This window comes from Atractosteus spatula, chromosome 4 (genome assembly GCF_055471065.1).
Source record: "Atractosteus spatula isolate fAtrSpa1 chromosome 4, fAtrSpa1.hap1, whole genome shotgun sequence".
In the NCBI taxonomy this organism is placed as follows: domain Eukaryota; kingdom Metazoa; phylum Chordata; class Actinopteri; order Semionotiformes; family Lepisosteidae; genus Atractosteus; species Atractosteus spatula.
The window spans coordinates 49164633-49182822 of NC_142709.1; the positions used below are offsets into that span (position 1 = coordinate 49164633).

The 18190-nt window shown below is 38.3% G+C and overlaps 1 protein-coding gene across 1 annotated transcript in view; it reads left to right on the forward strand.

Annotated features, from left to right (window-relative positions):
• Positions 1-2122: 2122 nt before the first annotated feature.
• epha6 (eph receptor A6) overlaps positions 2123-18190 on the forward strand; it is a 99121-nt gene continuing 83053 nt past the window's right edge. Inside the window, exons 1-3 of the mRNA XM_088914187.1 lie at positions 2123-2144; positions 2311-2466; positions 8533-8868. Coding sequence (XP_088770313.1) covers positions 2123-2144; positions 2311-2466; positions 8533-8868 — 514 coding nt within the window. The remainder of the gene's footprint in view (positions 2145-2310; positions 2467-8532; positions 8869-18190) is intronic.

The following is an 18190-nucleotide window of genomic DNA, read 5'->3' on the forward strand; positions in this document are numbered from 1 at the left end:
TTTCAGAATTCCAAAAGCAGAAATGGTCTCTCTTGTCAGTCAAATCATTTGTCTGTTGTTCAAGGGCGAATGAAAAACACAACTGAGATGAGTTATTTACCAGCAACTTCATAGAAAGAAAAATGAATGCTTTCACCACTGATGGCTGCTCTCCCCACCAAGGTACTTTTACCACCAGGGGGTTAATAGAACGTCTAACCTTGGTTTCTAGAAAAGGCACTGCTTGCCATAACAACACTACTGCATTTCAGCCTCTCCTGACTGTTAGCATAGTGCACAGAGAGTGCTGGGTTGAGGGCTTCAGTTGTACTCTATTAGTTTATTAGGAGAAAAATGCAAGGCACGGGGCCCTAAGCATCTCAAGGTGAAGCCCTCAAATCGCTCTCGCTTGTGTTACCTTGTTAAATCGATGTGTATGGTGACAGGTAATGGAAGGGTAGGATTCTCTAAACGTTCACAGGGGCGAGGGCCTTTGTCTCAGAACCCTTTGATATAATTAACAAGGGACCAGAGAGGCTGTGAAATAATATTCATTTCAGTGACATTCCTCCTAAGAGCGGCAGACAAAAAGAAGAAGGAGGGGCGGGAGTTCCTTTGTGCTCCAGCCTAATGCGACATTTATTTCAATTTCTACATCCGAAAAGGACCTAATAACCAAAGGGCTAATAACCACACAGTAATGAATAAGGAAAACACAGGTGTCCAAATTGGTTTAGGTAGATGTACAGTAGCAGGTTGCAGAGGATGCTTGCCTCTGTTCTTGCAATAGTAAATGATGCATGTTTTTGAAATTGGTCACAAAGTTGCACAGCAGGGGCTGTGCTCAAAGGGTCTTAAGGTTGTTGAATTCTTTAAAAAGAAATGTCTGAGCTCCAAAGTGGAATAACAGGATTACCACATAGTATACCGACACACGAGTGCTTGCTTTTCCCAAATGGCAACAGTTTCCAACCAGTCTCATGTCTTTAACACAACAGTATTTTGCCAAACCCACAATTTGAGGTGCCGAATGACCACAACTGTCTCTGACATCTTGGGATGTGGTGAGACACACTTCATACAGTAGCTGGTTACGCTGCGACACACATGCAGTATCATTTGGGATTTTATTATAATTATTTCTGACATCGGTGAGAACCCTTCATGTGTCAATTAAATTGTTTCAGCGCCATCTCCTATGTCTTCTTGGGTCATGCTGCCTTATGTAAAAAGACGTGGCTTACAGAAATGAAGGATCTGATGAATAAATTAATGATGTATATAGGAGAGGTACGTTTGCTTCCCCTATCAATTATAGTTCACTAAATGGCCAGAAGAACAGATGGAATAGAGATGCCAACAGGCTCATTACTCAGCCCTTAAAGCCCTGGTCATTCAGGGTGAAATCTGACAGGCTTTAAAATTCAAATTAGCTGAGTCTTGTGTTAATCCCACAGTATATGGTAATAAGGATCTGAAGTTCTTCTAAATTTCTATAATAATAGACTAACCATTACTTTGTTAGCAGAGAACTTAAATTTCTGGCTTTTGTTCGTCACAGACGCAAAAATTCTGACATCCACTTATACAACATACAGTGTGTTCTATTCTTTATAGTTTCCCAGTACCATTTTTAGTATTATTATAATTTCTTATTTTGTAGAAGTGAAGAAAGTTACCAAAAAAACATAATTTTTATACCATTAAAAACAAAAATAAAAAACATTAAGAATCACTGTTCCCCACTCCACACGACCCCCCCATTGCTCCTCACTCTTTCTCCATAGTGGTATCCCCCTCTGCGTTTCTACCTAAGGACCCCTAAAATTCACTCAGACGTAGACAATGGACCCCATATATGAGGGATTTAACTGTGATGACACCAGTCTTCACAGGCTCCCTAGCATAACCAGAGATCCCAGGAGTCGAAAGAGTCATTTAAATATTATCGAGACAGACCAGGATCCAGCGAGAGGGAATATGGAGACACAATGTCAGCAGTTATTTTAATTCCTGACAGGCCAGCTAGTCAGATCTACTACATGTCTGACCCTTTCAGACACTCAGGTTAAAGTCACTGTCCAACAATAGTAACAAAAATACTACCACTCCACAAGTCACATATTTCACACTCCGTAACAATATGGATACCTGTACGATATCAGGTAACATTTCATTTTACACAAAAGTCAATATAAACACTATAATGTCATTTCCTGTCTTTCCATACTTACTCCCAGTACTGTGGACATACGAATTAATAATCTTCCAATAATCATTGGGAAAAGCAGGCAAGCTCTGTTCTTGACTTGGGTTTTTGTTCTCCATCAGCTTGCAGAACCGGGTTCTACAAGGCCTTCGCTGGGAACATCAAGTGCTCCAAGTGCCCACCCCACAGTTTCAGCTACGACGAGGGCGCCCCGTTCTGCCACTGCGAAAAGGGGTACTTCAGGGCAGAGAAAGACCCACCGACCATGGCCTGCACGAGTAAGCAATCTCTTCCAATCTGCCTTTCCTGGATCTTCCGAGGGATGACCTTTGAGATAACACATTTCTGATATAATTATCATCATTATCATTTTTACGTCATCTGCAAGTTCAGTCTTGCCTATGCCAGTCAGTCTATGAGAGTCTTTCAAGCTTTGCAAATTTTTAAAGCTCACGTTGCACACATGCTGATAATCCCTACCCACGCATGTACAAATAGATTGCAACATTTTAATATTTCATCTTCATAGCTTATTGTATTTTGCGTGCCCACAAAATGAGAAGTCTTACAGGACCAAGGAGCAGCAGGAGAGAAGCCACTGCTAATGAAAATAATGAAAAATAATGAAGCCCTTTAGTTCCTTGTTCTGTAGCCACTGACCTCATCAGTCAGCAGGCATTCTTTAGACTCAAATGTATTGAACTAAATCCATTACAAAAATCAGCATTTCAAAGCATGTGGTTTCTTTAAAAGGTGCCTCATTTGATGCAGTAACTTTGAGAAGAACATGCAGTACAACACTAAACATAAATAGTTCCAACACTTTACAAAGCAGAGTAAATCATCGCTGGTGTGGTAACAAACTAGATTTGAGACACTCAGTAAGTGGTATAGTTGCTTTCATACAGACCGGTCAGTGTTGTATCAACTAATCCAGAGAAAAAAGGAGAAAAGGACAGCACACAACTCATGTTTTACAAAGCCCCTGGAAGTCTAATAAGCAGTGAGGGCTTTGAAGTCTGGAGCTACAAGTTTGTTTTTATTTTTTGTTCATGGTTTTAAACTGTGAAATTGCTCCTTAGCTGTAGAGTCCATGCTGCACTTTACAAATGGTGTTTAACAGTAGCCAGATAAACCAAAAATATACATCCTTCCCTATTAGAGGTAATAGATAGTACTGGTACTTTATTATGGTACCAGCCTGTAGGTGTTGATGCACTATATACCATTTGGTTAAATAATATTAAGAAATGTTGTTTGAATGGTTTGATGTCAACTCAAATTTTAGTAAATAAAGACAAAAACCATTAACCAAATTGGATTTACTTAAAATATAAAATGCGTTTTAATTTTATCGTCCTTAAAAAGGGACACACCTCAAGCACAGCAGTAACTGTCCAAAATAAATTAATTCGGTTTGGCCAACTGTGCCTTAAGATGCAGTCTCAATTTTAAAAGAAGCTGAATTCAGCTCGTTGGTATACAACCAGTGGCTGCCAAGTGTTCCTGCTTTCTGCATGATGGTCGCATAATTTATAAATGATAACAATGCAATCAGACTGCATTCATAAAGCCTGGATGACATATAATTTTGTAGAGTCTTAGAATTAGAATTAATTGTCTCTCATTGTTCTGAGTTCTGAATCTTCATAAATGATTCACTGTGTGTCATTACAGCTTAATATTTGCATGAAATCACAGTTTAGCTGGAATAATTTATCGGCAATTAAAAGCTATTTAATCGCCATGCAAATTGGTGTGAGGGCCCTTGAGTGTGAAGGTAGCTGGTCTTTGGTGTCTTCAGGGACACAGTTGTGTTCCTCAGATTCAGCTATTGTCACTGACTGTGCTGCTTTTCAATGTTTTAGCATTTTAGTCCTGTAATGAAGCTCTTTTAGGAATATAAACAAAAGACCCTCAGAAGCTTACATAAGGTGATGCATAAGACTTTGCAGGTGGTTACAAAGCCATGTACTGTATGTGTAGTGTGCAGTATACAAAAAGTGATCTGTCATGAAAATAAACAATTGGAGTTATATTGTGGCACTCTAGTAGCTCGTAGAAAGTAGTTTATTTTTAATTTGATTTTTTGTTGATACCCTTTTTTATTGTGATGATGAAAATCATTAAATCAATTAGATTATAAAATTAGATTAAATTATAGTTTAATCAGTGAAAAGTATTCAGTGTTTAGGTAGGATTCCAAACTGGAGTTTAGAGTAATTGGAGGTTCTCATTTGAAAAAACTTTTATAAATTGACTACCAGGCACCAATCTATTAGAACTCCGTCTTCGGTACAGGTACTGTACTTGCCTTTTACTGTATGTTAGTGAATATGGCCAAAATGTTTGACTAATTATTGAAAACAGCAGCCTCTTTGTCATATTACATATTCAGAAAAGAGACCTACTCTACAGCTTGATGCCCAACATCATGTCCACAAACTGGATTTAATTGGATTTCTGACCACTTTTATTTTGTAAGTATGCAATGAAGAATATATCTAACAATGACTGTACGCATATCACAAATACAAAAAAGGCTGGCAGGAAATATGCATTTGGATGCATATAAAATGAGAAGGCCAAAATAAAGCCAAAAATGTTTTCTGCTTTATGTTCCAAGGTAGGCAGAATAGAGAGCTGTAGAATTTCATGGTAGAACGTGTGTTAGCTTGGATGCTTCATTTGATCGACAGTGTACTAAGGCTGCTAGAATGCTCCTGGAAGAAAGATCTGCGATAGCAGCCAGATCAGTCCTGTAAAAGAACAAAGTGGCATTCTGGCTAGTTGTTTACAATGGCCCATTGTGTTGTGCTCTGTGATCTTGAGTAAAGGTTATTTATAGATGACATGATGCTTTTAATACGGGCAGCCTGTTGTACTTCAGATGCAGCAGGGCAGAGACAAAGGAGAGGCCATTGCTGAACAGACTTCCAGTCACTGTAGCTTATGGGTCTGGCTGTGAACAGATGGATGCTAGAGGGCTTATTACTTCGCTCTCAAGAGTGATTGGCAGCCAGCAGCTTCTTTCAGGCACAAAGCACACTAGATGAATGTGAATTCTTTGGTTTGTGTAAGACTATTTTTACAGTTTACCACCAATATGCCCAGTAAGATGTGCTCTAGGGAAATGATACTTGGCCTGAAGTGTGATCATATGTGAATTGCGGTATCTTATACTACCACAGTGAGAAAAAGTATTCAGACTTATATTTTTAAAAAATCCCTAAAACAAATGTTTAAAATAATATGTTTGATACAATAATTTCTGCTCAATGACATTCATCAAGTCGAAATTATGAAAAATGAGCCAGATGTGATGAACTTTAGCAGTAAGAACATGTCTATAAAATTGCTGAGGAGAGTCTGGCTTTTCAGATGGCTTTTATCGTGTTTGTTTTCAAACCTGTCTGCACTGGGGACGTCAGACGTTGCAGGAAAAGAAGCTTTGGGAGAAACATTAAACTTGTTGGGCTGAAGAAGAATTTATTTTCCTTAATATGACACATGTCAAATCCATTTAGATTATCTGATATCCTGAAGTGGTAGCACTGGTTATATTCTCGATAGAGATCTCTGTCAAGCAGCAATGACAAAAATGCATGATTAGCCTATTGGAAAGATCAGACACACTGTGGGGATCTTTCTCCAGCACAGTTTTCTCACTTTGTGTCTGAAGAGCTTTCATTAAGGCTTCTAGTCCTTTATAAGGAGTTTGTGCATGTTTGTTTAGAAGCACCATCATTACTAGGAGAAGAAGAGCTCAGCTTCTAAATTGCAAAATAAATGTGTCTCTTTGGTTTAGTGTGACCTTTTGCTTACAAAGGACATTCTGCCACTACATCTATTGAGAACTGCACAATGAGGTATCCAATTAAGTGAAATTAATCCAATGATTACAATTAAGCATTCCAACCAATTTAAATATTAAATCGCCTGTAATTAGAACAGCCATACATATCTCTTATACTACTTCAGGATTCAGTACAATTCACTTTTAATTAAGCCCTTATCCTAATTGCATTCAGAAGCTTAATTTATTTTCTTGTTTAATTGAGGCTCCAATTTTTAATTAGTTTCAGAAGCAAAGGGGAGAATAATATTTTTGAAAATGTTTGTTGAATGATGCTCCACTAATTTCAGGTACTTCTCTGCCTCTTAGTACTTCCTACCTGCCCTGGGCAAAGAGATCCCCTGTCTCAAAGAATTTATATGGAGCACCACCTAGTCATCACTTGAGTTGAAAAGTGTATTAAGGTTGGACATACAGTACCATCCATCCATTTTCTAACTGCTTTATCCAGTACAGGGTAGCAGGGGAGCCAGAGCCTATCCCGGCAAGGCAGGATACACATTGGATGGGATGCCAATCCATTGCAGGGCACACAGACACAGGCACAAACATGCTCACACTCACACCAGGGCCAATTTTCCTAAATGCCAATTAACTGGCCAGTATGTCTCTGGACAGTGGAAGGAAACCAGAGCACCTGGAGGAAACCACCGCAAACATGGGTTGACTATACCAAAAGTCTAATACTGTAGCAGTACATTGAAGGTTCTGTCTAATGCAAGTGCTCTGTTCATTTTCTAAAAGCAATAAAATCATTTTCATTCATGTGACGTGTTAGTAGAGAAGCTATTATGCGCCTTCCTTGATTCTCCTGGACAGAGCACTTTACATCCTCCTCAGAGCCTGAGATAAAGTAAAAGAATGACCTGTCACCTGACTCCTAGATTCTAGATAGACACTTTATGGATTCCTGACTGTGTGAGGGAGAAGTTACCCGACAATTCTGTTTCAGTTCCCATTCAGTGCATATATGGGAAAATATAAGGGAAGGGGACTATGTGGTTAAGATGCTCAGGTGTCTGATAACTTCATTACGAGCCCAAGTGGTACAATTTTAAGGTTAAAGGTCACCTTTTGTATAATGTGCACTAGGTTTCCAGATTCAAGGGGCAAACCTCTCCAAATACTGGCCTTATTATCTCTGTCATATAACATTGCACTGAAAAAACATACAGTACAGTATGTAAATATAAAAGTAGAGTCATAGAGTAAATAAAATATATTTACAGTAGCTTTTGTAAATACTGTATATACAGTACCAGTTTGGTTATAGAAATAACAGTTTTAAGATGAACAAGGCTATCAAGGTTAGAAATTGTAATGCCCATAATCATATTGGCATTCACAAGCTTTGTCTCAACACCATAGCTAAGTGAATCTAAACGTTTATGCAGACATTTCTTAAAAGAGTCCAACATTTCCTATTCTCCATCCTAAATGAATTCCATTTTCTATTTCAAATTGTGACACCGTGTTTTCATTTCACTGCTGAGTGCGAAATAGTTTGCTGTGTTGACCTAATTTATACAATTTAAGACTTCACATACAATACTTAATCGCCTTTGCTCTAGTCTGAAGAGGTTTAGCTTCTTTAACCTGTCCCTATATAATAATCCCCTGACACCAGGAATCATTCTTTTTGCTTTTCATTTAACTCCTTCTAAGGCTTTAATATCTTTTTGTGGTATGGCAACTGCAGTAAATCATAACACAAAATTATAAATGAGATTTTACTAAAGCATTATAAAGCTTGAACATGACTTCCCTTGATTTAAACTCCCCACAATTTATGCATTGTACCCAAACAGTGTGTGAGTTTTTTTTTCTCCTGCTCCACGTTGCCTTGATGAGGACAGCTGATAATCGTTATCCCTTTTGTGTGTAGCTTCCTGCAGCTCTCAATCACCCATGCAAAGTGTGCTGTGTGTGTTTCTACTTCCAGTATGGATCATTTTGTTAAATTTCATTGGCAAAGTCCATCCATGACTTTCAATTAATCATTTTATCATTTCCTTGCTGCCATTTTTATTTTGCCACCCTTCCTTAGTTTGCATCATTTGCAAACTTAATTAGTTTGCTAACTACTGTATGTCAGAATCAGAAACTATTGATAGACTGTACATAGATCAGGAAGAGCAATGGACCTAAGACAGAACCCTGTGGTACACCGCTGCTTACAACTACCCAGTTAGAGGGTATGCTCCTTAACTCAACATGTTGTTTCCTACTTCTTTTAACTTCTCTTCTCTGCAAGGAAAGAATAAATGTGGAGCAGAGTTTTGAAAAAGTAAAAGATTTTGCTATTTTTGATTTTGATTTATATATTTTATCAAATGTGCAGGGCTGCTGGGTCATCATGTGGTGAGTATGGAGCCTTTAAATTATTTGGTCTTTACTGTCAGTACATCACATCAATCCCTCCATAACTGATGTTGTCATCAGTATTGATTTTCATCCAACACATGTCATCTTAATCCTCTTTTCCCAGGGCCTCCTTCCCCCCCACGGAATGTCATCTTCAACATCAACGAGACCTCTCTGTTCCTGGAGTGGAGCCCGCCCAGCGATATGGGCGGCAGGAAGGACCTGACCTACAACGTCCTGTGCAAGAAGTGTGGCCCAGGGCCCCGGGAGTGTGAGCTGTGCGGCGGGGACCTGCGCTTCGTGCCACGGCCCGTGGGCCTGACCAACTCCTCGGTCACGGTGCTGGACTTCACCGCCCACGCCAACTACACCTTCGAGATCGAGTCGCTCAACGGAGTGTCTGAGTTCAGCTCGTTCCCCCGGCCGGTCACTGCCATCACCATCACCACGGACCAGGGAGGTGAGTCACGATGATCGTGCCTACACACATAACACTGTCTGGCTGAAGGCATGGGACATACTGTAAATGAAAGAGGTGTTGAAAACATCTGAAAGGTAGCAGTGAAATTTTGCCCCTATTACAAAATAGTCTGCTAACAACATAAAGATATCATACTGTACATAACATCAAACTTAAATAGTGTCAAATCAAGCTCTGAGGACAATATTTGTATATACACAAAAAATATATTTTTGCCTACTTAGTTAGTGATGGGACTCTGCTGTTATACAGTACCTTGGAGCAAGGTGTTTCAGTCCAGTTTCTGGTCCAGTCAAATTCTGCCTAAAAATGAAGTCATCAGATAAATGTTGTAAATGAGAATATGGTCTCAGTTGACTTAAAAAGCAATTTTGCTTACTTGTTAAAAATAATGCAATAAAAAATCACAGACTTGTAATATTTGGTTAGTTTTACTATGTAATGAGATATAATCACATTTAAATACTGCATGCGTAGCCTTTTTTAAATATGTTACATTGTAAGAAATCATTGAAATTAGAGGGAAAATCAAAAGAGCTTTGTCTGATATTACAGTAGGGGTTGCTACTTTTGGAGGAAAAACTATGATCTGAAGTACAGCATTGGGACTGATTAGGTAACTGTCCCTGCCCTTGAGTGTCTATTTGAAATGATCTATAATGTTTGTTGAAATAAGAGTTATTGGTGTCCTAGTGTTCACCTCAATTACTGTACGTTAAACTAGCGTGAAACCATTACCACGCTTTCTGATGCATACAGACAATAGGTAATTTCCACAGTGGAGTACAATCTTTTGAGTTAATGGGTAGGGTCATGTGACCAAGCGCACTTGAAGATTGTTCTGTCAAAGAATTACTTGCAATGAGTACAATTAAAATGCAAAGTGGACGTCTTGTCATAGTAACACTATACAAAACCTGTCATTCTGCCTCATAATTGGTTTATTTATGAGAAAAAATGTATGATATGTTAATTGTATTAAAATGAATATACCAATGAACCTACTGTACGTTACATTGAGAACTGACTTGAGATGTTTATGCTTATCTATTACATTTTGAGGTACAGTACTTTGAAAAGTGAATTGCAGCCTTAATGAAAATGATGATTACTTTTGTATGAATTTAGTACTGACCTTAATGGAAGATTAGCAACAGTTGGTATATTAAAGAATGAATGATTGTCAATTTATAATGCAATTCCTCTTTTGTGTTTTGTTTTATATTTATTTTTTATGCTGCCCAAATAAGTCATACAAGATGCACAAAGAGCTCGTACTTGAAATATAAATTCAGATTATGTAAAATTCCATGTCTGACAGCATGGTTACAAAGCTGAATTATTACCGCCTACACAATGCACATATACACCAACAATCACAAAACACTCAGACTTACTTTATGTTCCAGCTAATATCTGATCCTGCAAAACTTGTGTTAGTTTATCAGTTTAACAGACGTTGTACCCTATATAAGAAGAGGGGATTAATTTAGCTGGTACGGTACATGATTAATAAGCTGTACAGTATCTATCAAAAAGCTGAGTCTAGTGTCTATAAATAAGGGAAAGAGAATGGGCACTTCAGTATTTCAAATGTCAAGTGTAAGCACATCTAGCAGAAATGAGCAATTTTATTTTTAGCAGCAGAAATTATGTTATGTAATATAAAATGTAATATACCTTTATTCAGATGATCTTAAATGGAAAGGAGTACATTTTAACTGATATTTGTGCTGTTTTACTCTGCTGCTGACCTTACAGACAGCTCTATACTAACATTTTGTTTCATACTGATAATTACACCTGTAAAACTGCACATATCAATGATGTTGTGGTTTATAGACCATGATTCTTTTCACAACTTCTGTATCTAGCTTTGATCTGAGTTAAAACATGCACATTATTTTGCAACAAAGATATGAAAGTGTATTCAATCTATATTTATATGTAACTGACTGGCAAACAATTGATATGACACAGGGATTAACAGCGGAATGCATTGGCCTATAAATCTTGTCCCATTTTAAAAATGAGAATAATATCTGGAGAAATGCGTGTATCTACTAGATTATGGTGTTTCTATTTCAAAGGCACCATGTTCAGATTTTATTGCTCATGAAAATACAAATAAGAAGACTAAAAGCATTATTGTCCTTCAGAAACTTGAACTATATAAAATTACATTTGTTATGTTCTCATTAATTTAAATCCAAAGAGGCATTTAAAATAAAAACACTGCTTATGAACACTAGAACTGGTAGCATTTGTTGTGTTTTTAATACCCTTTCCATATCTTATTGTTATTTGTACAAAGTATGACCTTGCTATTCATGAAACCATTCTCAAAGCATTAGGTTTATGATCCTTTGTGACTTGAAGAGTTTTGGAGGTAGAGTGCACAGCTTTTTTTTTACAGTAAGCTCTTCTGAAATTAGTGTTCTTAAGACATTCAGATCTTCTCATGATGAAGTCTGAAGTCTTTTTTAATGAATTGTAGCTAAAGCTAAAGCATCATTTCATATGGATTAAAGCCACATTGTTAGCAAAAGACATTTCTCAATATTAAATTAACAGTGTTGCATCAAACACATAACAAAATGAGTAAAATTGTACATTAAAAAGTAGATTTAAAAACATGGCTCCTAGACTGCATGTACTGTATACAGTATACTGTATACTGTGGAAAATGTTATTAATAGTTCTGTTTTGTTCCAGAATGGCAGAAATCCAGAATGGCATTTTATCATGGTAACTTAACATGTCTTTTAAAAGACTTTATGCCAATGATGTCTTATGCAAATAGAAACATAGTGAAAGAAGAAATGAGACATCCTAGATGTCAGTACTACAAGTCTAGAAATGAGAAGCTTCAGGGTGGTTACAACTTGATAGTGTCACACTCTAGTCTTTTATCCTTTGCAACTAAGAGGACATTTGTGGATGTACTTGAAGGATGTGATGTGCTGTACAACACCATATTATTTTGGTATATGAAAATAATTACTTTGAAGACAGCTTTGTATCAATGTGTAAGTAGATACATTCTGTAAGTCTCTATATAAGCTGCACATCAGAGGAATATCCCAAACATGAACTCACACCAGATTTTGGTCTAACTGATTAAATGAAGATATGCTTAAACATCCAGATATGTTTAAGCCCTAACAGAAACTAACATGTCTCATCATGAAGGTGATTTCCTAGTAGACTTGATCTGTGCAGAGTGGGTTGTGTAGTTACTGTGTAACTCTTAGTTCTATCTTTCTCATAAAATTACATCACATTGATATTCACATACAAGTAAATATGCACATACAGTACTATCATGAACTAAGCATTCTATCTGTTTGGAATAATAGTTCAATTCTTAGAGTTATACTTTAAATAAAGACATTTATACTCAAAGATAAGTTAGTTTTCCCACTATTAAGATGAAGCTGGCTGGATTGGTTCATGGCAGCTGCTTGTTCTGTCCTGACAGGGTCCCAGGGCCAGAGAGAGAAAAAAAGAGCCAGCCTTGCATTGGCAGAGCTGTTTGCAATGACCTTCAGGCAGCTCTGCCAGAGTTAAAATCTTTAAAAACAGTCTCTGCACAGTTTGTCTTCCTGGGGTAACAGTTAACTAGTTAAATGAGTTGGGTTCTTGTTGTCAAGATACGACAAGTCAGTGATTGGGTGTGATGCTGTCGGGTTTGGTTCTGGTACCCACCTTACAAATCCTAATTGGGGGGATCTTCCTCTGGGTGATGGATCATGACCTTGAACCCGTGGGTTTGAGAAGAAAACAAAGTACAGACTTGATGGAGTCCATCTGCGCAATATACTGTATCATTACACTGTTTAGCTTTGATACATCTTTACTTTGTCTCTTATCAGAGGGAGCTCTTGGCCACATTTTTATGTCCTTACACAGAGAGGCACCAGACTGCTAAGTCAAGGCAGCACAAAGGTTATTAGAAATCTTTAATTAATTCTAAGTTTAGTAATGGCCTTGTCCCTACAACAGGATAAGGTGCAAATGACTTCATTACACATGATGTGACACAAAATGTTTTACTCTTGGTACCAGTGGACTTGGTAACAGTGGCAATGCAATTGGCAGAGATGCCTTGTATTCTAAACTGAGATGAAGATTCAGATTAGCGCATTAGGAAGCTTTTTAAATTTAGTTACAGTCATGGGACGGTAACACTCTGACCAATTGTGGAATAAACAGCCTGGAAAGAAGATTCAAGGTGTAAACAAGCTTGAAGCATCTCGAGCTACCTCTGGAGAATGGAAAAAAACTAAAAAACAGGCCTTATCTATCCGGGAAGGTACAACAGTGAATTGTTGAAGGATAAAATAAAGTAGACACTTAGGAATACAGTAATTACTCGAAAGCACAAAAGCAAAAAAAACAGCACCACAGAAAAGCAGCTCCTAATTTCTGTGTCTCTAGCACATCCCAAGTGTCATATGTACTGTTTATTGTTGGTTGTTTGTCAATTGTAACTGTGATGAGTTCTGTCGAGTTGATAGCCTAGAGCCCTAGTGTGTCCCATGTTACAGGAGCAGGCTCCAGGAGATCCAGGCTCCAGGTTAGTCTCTTCAGGGTCCAGGGCTGACAACATAGAGGGGGCATCTACCATCATGCCTCTGTACAACTTTGATTGACAAGCCAGAGGTGATTCGGCAGCCGTGAATCCAGAAAGTTAATTCAATGTTGAGAGTCTTGATATGAAGAGCAAATCCCAGAACGGGGTCCTAAGAATGAATGCCTTGGAGGGAAATAGAGGGAGAGAGTTAGCATGAGAGTGTGTGTATAAGAGAGCAGGAGAGCAAGACAGAGTGGGGGTGGGAATAGGTGGTTTGGTGGAGGGGGGGCTGTGGCATGAATTAGAAGAATTTCTTTAATCATTAGAAGCAGCTGGATAATTGTGCATGTCACTGAAGCAATCAAGAACAGATAGAGTTCTCCAATCCATGAAAGTTTTTCTTTAATGAATAAATTAGCATGTTCTGAAGACACCTTTTTTTTTAATGATGCATTTTCAGGTGAGAGGTTTTACAGGCATAAAATAAAAGTGTAAGGAAGGAAATTCCTGGATATAATCTTTTAAAAAAAGTGTTTGTTCTTTAGATTCTTTCCTGATTGGAACACCCTATCTGTATAGTATTTATTCTTCAGAAGTAAATCAGAAGTATCTTCAGAAGTATCATGTCTACAGTATGTGTTTTTATGTAATCTAGTGGTGTAAGCATAGTTATATTGAAGCTCAATTTAATACTGATTCTGTTACAAAAATAAACAGGAGGTGGTCCCATGTTTATTAATAATTGCATCCACTTCCTGTACAGGTAGGAGTCCTTGGAGTATTTTTTATGCACACTGGTTTGTTTCTGAATTTTCTATGGAAAATTTCAAAAAAGTTCAGTGTAGAAAGTATGATTTCAAAGGGAAACTACCTAGAGAAACCTTACTTGCAAATGTCACATGTATGTTCCCTTCAGATTATACTTTGCCTTAATTATAAGTAGTAATTAAAATAAAAAATATTATATGGGGAACTGCGTGAAGCAGTGGTTAGAGTTCTGGACTGGAAGTTTGTGTAATCAATTCACAGGTAAAACCCTGCAGTTGTGCCCTTGACCAAGGTACTTCACCTACAGTACATTGCTCCAAAAAAACACCCAGCTGTATAAATGGGTGTAAATGTATTGTAGGTCACTGTGGATAAAAGTGTCAGACAAGTCAAATAAGGTTGTGTGTGGTTCAAGCTGCCCAGTCATAATTGCTTATACTTATATAGCGCTTTTCTGGATACTCCACTCAAAGAGCTTTACAGGTAATGGGGACTCCCCTCCACTACCACCAATGTGCAGCATCCACCTGGTGGATGTCAGCTATTAGTGGGGAGGAGAACAGAGTAATGAAGCCAATTCATAGATCGAGATTGTTAGGAGGCCATGATTAGTAAGGACCAATGGGAAATTTGGCCAAGACACCGAGGTTACACCCCTACTCTTTTCGAGAAAAGCCCTGGGATTTTTAATGATCACAGAGAGTCTTGGCCTCGTTTTATGTCTCATCCGAAGGACGGTGCCTTTTTTACAGTATAGTGTCCCTGTCATGTCCTGCCGGCCTCACTAACACCTCTTGCAGCAGCAACCTTAGTTTTTCCCAGGAGGTCTCCTATCCAGGTATTGACCAGGCTCACACCTGCTTAGCTTCATTGGTTTGCCAGTTGTGAGTTGCAGGGTGATATGGCTGCTGGCATGTTTAAATCACTTTGGATACGAACATCAGACAAATGAAACAGGGTTGTTCATAGAGCAAGCTATCCAGTCATGTTGTTGAAGCTGATATCATAACCCCGGAAACAGCTGGATAAGATCCTCAGATGAATTGACTTCTGAGTACCAAACAAGCTAGATGGGCTGAATGGCCTCCTCTTGTTTGTAGCCTTTATTGGAATAGAATTGCTCATACTCCAATTGCAGTCAGCAGGCCTCTTGCAAGTTTGTTTCTGTGACATGGCATTATTGGACTTTAGCCCTGTCCTCTGAGGTATAGCTGCTTCCCAAGCATTGCTCAAGTTCAAGTTCATAGCTTATTTGCCATTTGTAACAAGTGCATCAGACATCTTGTTCATGCTTATTCTCTCAGTGTACAGGAAGTTGAAGACAGCAGTAAATTAAAGCGGTAGGCAAGTAGTGCAAAGACAGTACCTTCCAGTGTAAAATGCAATATACAGAGCAGTATATTTTACAATGCACAATAATAAACAAAAAATGTGTAGTATTCAGTGCAAAAAGCAAAATTCAACAGTTGGTGGTAGTGGCTAGTAGTCAGTCAGTTTGCATTTAACTATTGGCCGTTCAAGACACATATCGCTTGGGGATAAAAACTGTTTTAGAAACCTGGTAGTCTCTGTATTGATGCTGCTCTACTGCCTGCCAAACTATAGAGGTGAGAATGGCACATGTCTGTGGTATTTATAATCCTCTTATTATGGCACAGGCTTTATTTTGACAATGGTCGATATAGATCTCTTCAATTGCTGATATGTCAGATCCTTTGTTTTTTTGCACGTCTCAACTGTCTATATGACCTTCCTGCCCTGTGTGTTTGTGTTGCCATACCATGCAGTGATGCCACCAGTCATTACACACTCTGTGGTGCAACAATAAACTCAAGACTGTTTTCTTACTCATCCCACATCCTCTCAGATGCCTTAGAAAGCGGAGGCATACTTGTGCCTTTTTTCAGAGTGACTCCAGTATTGTTGGTCCAAGGCAGGTTTTTGCCACTAACGCACCATCGATGCTGATCAGAGTGTTATTCTTTCTGAGTCTCCTGAAGTTCACGGTCAGTTCTTTTGTCTTGGTGACATTCAGTGATAGGTTGTTGTCACAAAACCATTGCCTCAGATCAGCCATCTTGTTCCTGCCTGCAGACTCATCATCATTACTGACCAGTTACTGTGGTGTCATCAGCAAATTTGATGATATGGTACAGTCTATGAGTACAGTCTGGCGCTGTGTTCAGAGTCAATGTGGATGAGGTTTTGTTTCCTATCTTTACAACCTTTGGTCTGCCCATTAGGAAATCCTGTATCCAGATGCGCATGGAGTTCCATAGGCCCTGATCCTTCCATTTCAAGACCAGCTTGGGAGAAACAATTATGTTGAAGGCAAAGCTTTAATGAATAAAAAGCATTCTGACGTAGGTGTCTCATCTGTTCTAGGACCATGTGTAGGGCCAGAGAGATGTATCATCCATTGTCATGTTAGTTTGATATGCAAACTGGAGTGGGTCTACTGGAACAGTGCAGTTGTTGTGAGACATTACTTGCCTTTCCAAGTACTTTATAGACACAAAAGTGAGCACCACTGGGTAGTAGTCATTCATTCAGGTGGTTTGCTTTACCTGCTTTTTCTTCAACTACTTTAGATTCAGTTAAACTGAACTTCACCCATGAATGTGTTCAGTTTGAGCTTTCACGTTCTTAGTTAAAACATTCCCTATAAACAATGTGTAAAAATCATTTGTATTTCAACCCAACGTAACCTCATTGGAAAGGGGTGAATACTTTTTCAAGACGCCGTATACAGTATGTGTATAGGATCTACAAAACTAAATGGCTGTTATTGCACATGCAGCCTGCATCTGTTGCAAAGTCTTTCTCCATGTCAATACCCTCCCTTCCCCGTTCCTTCCTGCTACACAGGGATTAATACCACATTTGAAAATAGATTTCAAGTTGAACTGGAAAAGAACAGTGTCTTTAAGTTTTTAGGGCTTAGTACCATAACAGGTCTAAGCAACACAGAAGTTTAGTAAATAGAGTGCATGAACTCAAGAAACCTTATATAACAGCCAGTCTGTCAACCCCCGGTGCTTTAAAGCTCCTAAGTGACTCATTCTGAAACAAAGTGAATAAAAGAAAAATAAAGTTGTCACACATGCTTGCATAACCAAGCAGCCTTGTACAATGCAATGGTAACCTCTTTTGCACCGTCTTCCCTCCCTTGACAAGTGTAAAAATGGCATTATTTAACATACCAAAGGCAGTATTTTATGTCACAGTTTATCATGCCTTATAGGCTCCTATCTATCTCATGCCTGTCATCACTGTGGGTAGGAATTGTCCATTCACACAAGATATCCTTAAATGGTAAAGGTCAATCTCAACTATCACAAATACTTCAAATACAATGAAATAACAAGCACCTGATTTTGAACATACCCATGGCATTGGAAATTTAAATGCCTGGAAAGCCTAGCCTTGAAACTGCTTCATGCAGTAATAGAATTAGGCAAAGCAATTTCTTTATGAAAGGCCTTGCTTTTCTACAACGCTGGAAGTTATTTGTTTAAAATTTATGTATGCATTGCATTACCCTTTCAGCATCTTTGGTGTTGCACACAATAATTGCCTGCGTATTTTCTGCAGCATTGCTGTAGAGGTAAAAGCAACACTGTTCACATTGCAAATTTGGATGTTATTTTGGCAAGATAATGAACAAAATAAATTAGGCATTAATGGAGATAGTGGATGGTGTGAAAACAGAGATTACATAAAGTGACAAATTCCAATCTTATTCAATGTGTTGTTATACATAGCTGTGAAACTTAACTTGTGACTTTCTTGAACATTTGGCTTCAGGAAAGTAACACAAAATTGGTGGGATTCGGCTTATCCTTGGATATCTGCCCAGTTACATGGTAGGCATGTTTAGCTGGGGCTCAGTGCAATGAGCCTGTTACACATGTGCAACCTATAATAGACAGTGTAAAAACTCTGTTGGATCAGAGT